Source organism: Brassica napus, chromosome C9 (genome assembly GCF_020379485.1).
Source record: "Brassica napus cultivar Da-Ae chromosome C9, Da-Ae, whole genome shotgun sequence".
In the NCBI taxonomy this organism is placed as follows: Eukaryota; Viridiplantae; Streptophyta; class Magnoliopsida; order Brassicales; family Brassicaceae; genus Brassica; species Brassica napus.
In genome coordinates, this window is record NC_063452.1 from 40,937,220 (window position 1) to 40,946,050 (window position 8,831).

The 8,831-nt window shown below is 34.9% G+C and overlaps 1 protein-coding gene and 1 long non-coding RNA gene across 2 annotated transcripts; one reads left to right on the plus strand and one right to left on the minus strand.

The window, feature by feature from the left end:
• Nucleotides 1-231: 231 nt before the first annotated feature.
• On the minus strand, nucleotides 232-5,886 carry LOC125593200. The gene is made up of 4 exons (XM_048769466.1): nucleotides 2,517-5,886; nucleotides 2,392-2,425; nucleotides 1,227-2,077; nucleotides 232-985 (listed from the first exon to the last, which is right to left on the minus strand). Exons 3-4 carry the CDS (start codon nucleotides 1,848-1,850, stop codon nucleotides 383-385), a joined length of 1,227 nt encoding a protein of 408 aa, XP_048625423.1. The 5' UTR covers nucleotides 1,851-2,077; nucleotides 2,392-2,425; nucleotides 2,517-5,886; the 3' UTR covers nucleotides 232-382.
• On the plus strand, nucleotides 5,763-7,580 carry LOC125593201. Its single transcript, XR_007329146.1, has 2 exons — nucleotides 5,763-5,807; nucleotides 5,877-7,580. It is a non-coding gene; the product is annotated as an uncharacterized LOC125593201 (long non-coding RNA).
• Nucleotides 7,581-8,831: the final 1,251 nt, after the last annotated feature.

An 8,831-nucleotide genomic window follows, 5' to 3' on the forward strand; every position in this document is an offset into this window, starting at 1 on the left:
CCATAGCAGCATTCCTCCTTATTTGCCTTCTAGTTTCCCCCTTCTGTAAATATGAATCAGTGGGTACTTCTTTGTCCAATACGAGAAGGCTAGGTTCACCACTCTGTTCTGGAGGTTTCTCCTCGGGCTCATTTGCTATAACAAGACTCAGGTCTTTCGAGGAACTCGGTTCCTGGGCGTCATTTTTTCCTGCTTTCGCCCCATTCACACTTTCACTCTGCAATTTCGATGTACAAAATGTGTTTATAAAATATTAACCAAATATCCAAATCACACATCAAAAAATATCCATACATAAGCAATGATCAAAGCACACTAGAAACAAACACACATGTTCCGACATTCAATGATTCGTCCAAGCATACACAAGAAACAAAGCACATCATTCCTTAGACCTAACACTTTGCCTAGTCATTCTCTTCTCTGTGATTTTGGGAGAGGTTTTGGTACTAACCCCTGGTTCGTGCCCACGCTTTTCCGGATTTGAAGTTGTGATTTGAAGTTCATTAGATGCAGTCCCTTTTTTGGTGATTCCCACCTTCTTCTCCACAGCTTCTATCCTATCCCCCAGCAACTTGATCTCCTTCAGGCACATCCCAAACCCATCCCTCATGACATCAGCTATGTCCTTGAAGCTTTTTTCAATCTGCTCCTTGGTCATCCCACCAACAGACGTAGAAGCATCTGACTTTGAAAACCCTGCAGAAGGCACTTTACTAGCCTCAACAAAAGCCTCTTTACGAGCTTTCTTCCGAGGTCTTGCACTTTCTTCCTTCACACCACTCTCTATCTCCGCTGCACTCACTTCCTTCTTCACTCTCGGGTTAGTACCGGTGACTTCCCAGCAATCCATGGTCCACTTCCAATTAGCTTTCGCATTAAACATTACTTTAATTATATTCTCCGCGGCCGGGTCCTCCACATCAAAGTCCCATCGTGGAAACATCTCAGCATAGTCCTTGTGGACGAAGTTGATCACGCTAGTCTGCAAAAATAAAAGATATCAACTCAGATAACAAAGACTGAAATCATCCAGAAAAGACTTCACAGAAGACTTCAAAGTAAGTCGTCTGGTAAGTCTTCCAGATAAGACTTCGCAGAAGACTTAAAGTAAAGTCGCCCAGACGACATAAATTTAAGTCTTCGGCGAGGTTTTCTCTGGAAGACTTACCAGACGACTTACTTTAAAGTCTTCTGTGAAGTCTTAGGGAGTGAAGTTTAAATACCTGTTTGCTAATGGCCTCTTTAAAAAATATGCGTTCTCTGCCACCATTGTAAGCCAACAACAGTGGAGACGGTCTGTCTGGTAGGGGATGCCCGAAATTAGCACCAAATTCTGGCAGAGCAAAGTACGCCCACACCTGGAGAACTTGGACAAACCCATCAACAGTGTATGAATTTGAATCCAAATTTACACCCTTCACAGACTCCATCAGCACCTTAAACGCCACTCTCCCCCAAGGATAATTCTCAAATCTTTCTAAATCCATCACTAGCCTTGCAAGACTAGCCCATGTAGCGGTTGAGTACTTTCTCCCTTCAATGAATCCAGTGAAGATGGCAAGGTAACCGAGCCGCATGCGATCTTCCCGAGACCACTCCTCGCATCTCCCAAATGCTGCTTTTATGTGCTCAGTAGTTGGCCCATCATCGACATCAACACCCATCATCTCCCAGAAAGCAGCCATCTCCTTCGTAACCTCAACCCTTGGATTTTCCAGGTCCTCGATGTAATCGCAGTTCAGACCAGTGAGGTGTTCAAACTCCAACAGTGAAAACCTCACCGGTTGTGGACCAACGAGACTCCAGAGCTCAAACTTCTTCTTGATGTTAAGCTGGAAACTGAGCATATAATGAACCAGCCTTAAAGCCCAGCCAAAATTCAGCTCCTTGAACTTGATGAACACTCCCAACTTTGACTCCTTCAGCTCCTCATATTTGTCAGCGTTTAGAGCTCGCCTTAGTGCAGTAAATAGCTTCGAGTCATCAATGTGTTAAGAAATGCTCTTCAGTGCAGGGGGCTCTTCCCCTAATGTATACATCTGCTACGGGAGTGATGGTAAATCCATTTTCCGGCCTGCAAAACAATAAAAAACAAGCATCTCAAACACATAACAAGCGCATTATTCTAAATACAAATACTGGAAGACTTGCATGTAAATTTTAGTGAGAAGACTACTGAGACGACTTCCAGGAAGTCTTCTACAAAGTCTTACACTCTGGACGACTTCCAACGACGACTTAGGTCGTCTGGAAGACTTCCAAGAAGTCTTCTACGCAGTCTTACACTCTGGAAGACTTCCAGGAAGTCTTCTACGAAGTCTTACACTATGGAGAATACAATTTTTAGGGTTTTACGGCGGCTAAACGCCTTAAGACAAGAGAACTTACCGGCGGCGGAGTTCAACGAGACGCAGTTTCAGATCTGAAACAAAGGAAGCGGATGGTCAGTTTAAACTACTAAAAACTCTACGCCATGAAGGAGAAACAAGATTCGTCGTAAGGGGAGATATTACCGGCGGTGAGAACGACGGAATACGCGAGATTACCGGTGGTGAGAAATGTGAGAAAATAATCGCCTTCGAAATCACCTCTGGAGAGAAACGGTGCTAGGGTTTTGGAAAGTTGTGAAAAAGTGAAAAAATGGTATTTATATGTCCGGTAAATGATCCGGTTAGGTTTAAAAGTACATTGGTAAAATAAAGGATTCGGTCCCTGTAAGTCGTCCATCTAAAATTATTCACCAGACAACTTCTATGGAAGTCGTCTAGACCCTAAACATAACCCCTAAACTTAATTAACTAACTAAACACTTCATAAAATCAAATTAAACTTCAAAAGTGTTTACTATACACAAAAATAAACACTTATAGGTAAAATTTTAATTTTTCAAAAAAACATTCAACTTTTCCAAAATCTAACCCTAAGAATACATACAATATTACAACATATGTTGCCAAAGCCTAGACCAAAGAATACCATAATTCACTACCTACACTCATCTATGTTGAAAACAATTCAATTTTGTTATATTTTAATTTATATCACTTAAAACTGTTTATAATTACATGATTTTAATTTTTCGCTTATCAAAATATTTTTTAAAACATTTATAAATTATTTTTAAGATCAGCTACACCAGAAGACTTACTTTGAAGTCGTCTAGAAGACTTCTAGAATCTCAGACGACTCAGACGACTTAATGGGGCTATATTCGTAAAAATGACTTCTGTTTTTTTGTTTGGTCACAAGGGGCTGACTGAAATTTCACAAGACTTTTAGGTTAGTTTTGCATTTGATTCAAGTTTGGGTATAGGTTTGTGTTTAAAATCAAGTTGTGAGTCATATTTAGCAAATCCCCCGTTTATTATTCGTTAATAACCCTTTTAAATACCATTACACCATCGAAATTAATCTATCTTGCAGTTTACTTTGGTAACATATACATTATAAGAATATTGATATCTACTAACATTACTTGTATCTTCTAAGGTATATGTTATACACGAAATAATTATGTGTATGCTCTAAGATATTTATTATTCGTTAATAACCCTTTTAAATACCATTACACCATTGAAATTAATTTATCTTGAAGTTTACTTTGTTGACATATACATTATAAGAATATTGTTATCTGCTAACATTACATGTATCTTCTAAAATATATTAGAATATATACTATGCAACCTTCACGATTGTCTTTACTTATGTGTTCCTCTTCTTTTGAATCTCAAGATTCACTCTCACCATCTGAAAGAACACGGAAGGATCAGAAGCAAACATGTAACTAAAGAAAGATCAGAAGCAAACCTGCTTAGACTCAAACTTTCGCTGCCACCTTCTAGCATCCCAAAGATTCACTCTCACCATAATTTTGTGGTTCTCAAATAAGAAAATGGTCACTAGAGAAGAATTATCAATAAGTAGACAGAGAGAGGAACAACTAAAAACATGTTGATTGTTGATGAAGAGTTGAGGAGGCAAAAGAAAGAGACGGTAAACATTGACGATAATGAAAATAGGATAAGGAGAAAAAGAAAAAACTATTAAAAATATAAATTTTTTTGGTTTAAATCAATGTGCTGGCAAACCTATAAAATGAATAAGAAGCTATAATTTATGTGGCCAAATCTGATGAGATCGTAGAGGAAAGGACATTATGGAAAGAATACAACAAAAATGCTACAGAAAAATGAGATTTAAGGTGCGTGAGGGTATTTAGTTAATACTACCTCACATGATGGTATACACAGCAAATTGACTTTTTACTATATTATTAGAGTTATAATATAAAAATTATTTTGGGTATTAACCAAGCATGAGTATTAGAATATAATTAATTTTTGCAGAACTCAAATAAGCATCATAAAAAGCCAAATTAACACAATATTATTATCTCAATTTTTTTAATTACTATTTTGATATTACTTTTATAAATAAAAAATGAAACATGATCCGTGTTTAGCACGGGTTCTAAACTAGTTTACATTTATAAAATGATTCTGGAATAATATTATAGTGTGTCTTTTCGACAATAATAATAATGATATTATAGCTAATGCTGGACTATCATTTTTACAACTGTTTTGTAACCAGTCCGAAGTTTTAGTATATTCGAATAACCACAAATTACATTGTATGTACATATTCACACAATTGCTTTGTGGCTAATCGTAGATCTACATTTCTACAATGTGTGGTTTATAGCTATTTAACCACAAAAGACTCTAAAATAGACATGCAATATTTTATTATAAAAATGTGACTATCTAAGATTCAAGACTAATTACGAAGATTTTACAGATCTATATGCAATTTTTTTGGTAATAATTGATTTTTTTGAATCTACATTATAATAGGGCAGTTGCATCACTCCTGATGCGACACGTCAGCGATATGTGGGTCCCACTTTTAAAAAGTGTGAAAAAAGTGTCATGTCCGTGACTCGAACCCAGGTTTGAGATATAAACAACAACATTTATACCACTGAGCTAAAGGATTCTTCGTACATTGATGGCTGAAACAAATATATATTTATGAAGGCCGGAAACCTTTGCTTCTTCGGTTTTTTCTGTGGGACCCACATTTATTTATTTTATCTAATGATTTAATAAATACTTTATAACTCACGTTTTGAAATGGGATTCGTTAAAAAAAAAACTCAATAAACCTCTTTGGTCTGTAAGCGTTCTCTTCAATGGAAGTTTAGGGTTTTCAATTTTTAATCATCGGTTCATGACTCATCCAAAAAACACAGATTGACTCTTTGAGTTTCGTGAATCAGTTTTTCTTCTTTAGTCTCTACATCTCCCCATCTTTAATAAATTCATCATCGGTTCTTTTATTTTGCCAGATAAATCATGATTGTGTGGTTTTAATTTTCTTTGGTCATCCTTGGCTTGCACCCTTTGATCTAACCAAGAAGAAGAAAAAGACATTTGTCGTTCAGGATGCCATTGAGGACTCAGCTGAGTCACACGGGAGACATACTATCTGGTGCCTGATTGTTCAAGAAGAGTTTATGTGCTGTGAAACATATTTGTTTCTTTTCATCAGTTGCTTTGTTTAATCTTTTTTCCTGCAAATAATGATGGCTTTGACAGTTCATTCACGGGAGCCAAGAAGTAAAAGAAGAAGAAGCCAGTGAGTGTTTGACATTTTCTGTCTTCCTGAGTTTTTTTTTCCATTCATTAAACTTGGATTTTGAAGATTATGTGCCTCACATTCTTTTTATTTTGATGGTTGTTAGGTTGAATGAAGATCATTGAATAAAGAAAATGTCGATGCTCCTGAAGATTTGGAGGGTACTTTATATTTCTTTCTCTGATAATTCTAGCGACATAAATTTGAACCTTACAGATGGTATATTGCAGAGCATCCTAATGATGAGGAAGAAGTGGAGGGAATTGATCTGCACCAGCAACGTTACCCGTGGGAGGGAAGTGACATGGATTACTTATATGACGAGGTAAGCATATCATTAGATGGTTTTCGGTCCATCTTTGAGAGCCGTCGAATGTAAGTGTCTATCGTTTTGAAGTTGTACGACACTAAGATGTAAAGAATTACTAATCACGATTACCTTACTAGCAGAGTTCTTTTTTCACAGTTATTGTCAATGGAATTAACACTGGAAATTGATGGTGCTATATTTCATGTTCCAAATGCTAACGCAAGCTCCAATGTTGATTCTCAGCTTTAACATGCCAAAATCACAATGCAGTGGGTGTTGTAAGGTAATTCAGTAGGCACAAATGTTCAGTTGAAAAAAATTCTAAACTGTATTTATGCATAAAACTTATCATCCGTAACATAATAATATGCTTTTTCAGTGCTAGGAACCGTTTGTAAATAAATGTCTCGGATGTATATGATTGCTTAGTTTGTTGCTTTTGACAGTGAAATCACTAAGTTTGCAATGTGTTAGGACATTAAAAGCATCTCAGCTGATGGTTAGCTTTACAATTTCGTTGGTTTCTTTTTCCTATTATGTTGGATGAATTATTTTAGCTAACAAATATCGCAACAGAGCGCTGGCAATAACTCTAATAGATTTATATATACATTTAGAATTGGAAGTTTGGTGAGAACAGGAACAAGTACTTCTGTCACGCTATTGGACAGTTATACGCCATTTCAAGATAATTGATTTCTTATATTTCCCATAATCAGTAAGATTTTAACTGTTTTATCTACTTTGCATTCATACCTCATTCTCCATCTAACTTCTCGGTGCTACTATATAATGATCAAGTCATTTTTTGCACAAATAGGCAAGTGGGGATGTTACGTTGGGTGCTTGGTTTATTGGGCTTGGCTATACAAAGTCTATTGTGACTCTAAAACTTTTATCTCATTTAACATTGATTCTGGTTCTTGAGAGAATTGCAGATTGTGAATGAAAGGCACAAGCAGGGAACATATGTGTAGATGCGTTCGACTCGACATGCAGCGGTATCTGCAGATCTGCTGATCCCATTGTGGAGTTTAACATGCAATGTGTTGACCTGGAAATCATTATTTGGAAGCTACATTTCGAGGCATTTCCTCAACATATAAATAGACCATAGACAGAGTTTGATATTTATAATACTCAGTGATCATGGAGACTGCAGAAAACAGTTATTTTGCATATTCTATATGGAACCAAGAGATATGTCCTTTGTTTGATGATTGTATTATGATAGCTACTAACATAAGAGATGACTAGAGAAAGAGAAATGAGTATGAAACTCTTATATAGGTAGCTTTTGTAAACACATTTGGGTTTATTAACAGTTGTGACAAGCAATTATGTTTATAGCAAAGGAAATCTGCCGCAACATCAATAACAAATGCGCTTGTTTTTTGGTTGTTTGAGATTGAAATAGCTTATGGGTTTTCTAAATCAATATAATTGATTTGACTAAAGCTATCTTGGATGACAAAAAGAAGGATTGCAAGTTTAATAACTTCTACTTTAGACTTTAATTTCAACTAAATTATAATCAATCTTTTATCCATATCATCTTAGTTATAATTGTAAAGATTTATTAGAATAAATAAACAGTTTCAACAATATTTAATATGTGATTTAATAAACAAAAGAACATGTAGGATTTGTAGGATTTAAAGAGATTGGAGACAATAGTTAATGAATATGAAAAGAATACGAAGCAGATGATGAAAAATGATTCGAGCAAATTAGTGGCAACACAGAGCTAAGCGAGATAAAAATATCAATCAATAAAGAATGAAAGAAGAATGAGCAGGGTTAAGTTATTACACAAGCCAAAACTAAGACAAATCAAACGACAGAACGTGAAAACAAATGTAAACAAGACAAGAGGAGATGATGAAGATAAAATGCATTGAAAAACTGAATGCTAGATTAGTAAGCAAGAGACAAAAAAAAAAGATTAAAATGCAATTAGTTTACAGTTTACAGTTTTATAATAACTGAATTAGTTTACAGTTTTAAATACAATTAGAAATATTTGCTACATTTTAAACTCACATCTAGTAACAATTTTTTTTCTCATCGGTTTGTACTAGTTAGTCACTAAAATATAGTCTTTCTATGTCATAAACTGAGACTTAATATTCAGTCATAAATTCGTTAGAATTTCAACGTCAAACTGTTTCACAATTATGTCACGGCTATTACGTCATCTTATTTTTATCACATTTATGTCACTAGTCGCAACCAAAATTAATTACGACATAACCAGTTACAATATATATTTTTTTTTTTTTGAACTGAACCAGTTACAATATTGTGAGGAACTATCTACAAATTTGTGATTAAAATAACACATTTGTCTCTGATATGTCACAAATTTGTTACAATTAATTTTAGTCTTAGAATCCATCACAACATGTTTATTTTTCTTTTATTGCAACCATATGCATCACTTCTCTTTGTTCCACAATATTTTATTCACATTTATAATTTATAGACAATTATTCACATGATCTATGCTTTCTTAACCATATTTTTTTAGTCCACAATCACACCTGATCTAAATAAACTAAAATAAGAGGGTAAAATATTTTAAGGTTATAACTAGATATTGACCCCCGTGCCCGCGCGGATGTATTTTTTAAAATAACATGATGCTATTTGTTTTTTATGTCACTATTTAGGGTTGGGCAAAAAACTCGAATTCGAAGAACTGAATCAATCCCAATCCGAATAAGTAGTACCAAATACGAACCGAAATTGATTAAATATCTGAATTATTCAGAATTTTGGTATTTGAAGAACTCAAACTTAATACGATCTGAACCGAAGTATTTTGGATATCTAAAATAGATTTATATATATATTAATTATTTTTAGATTTAAT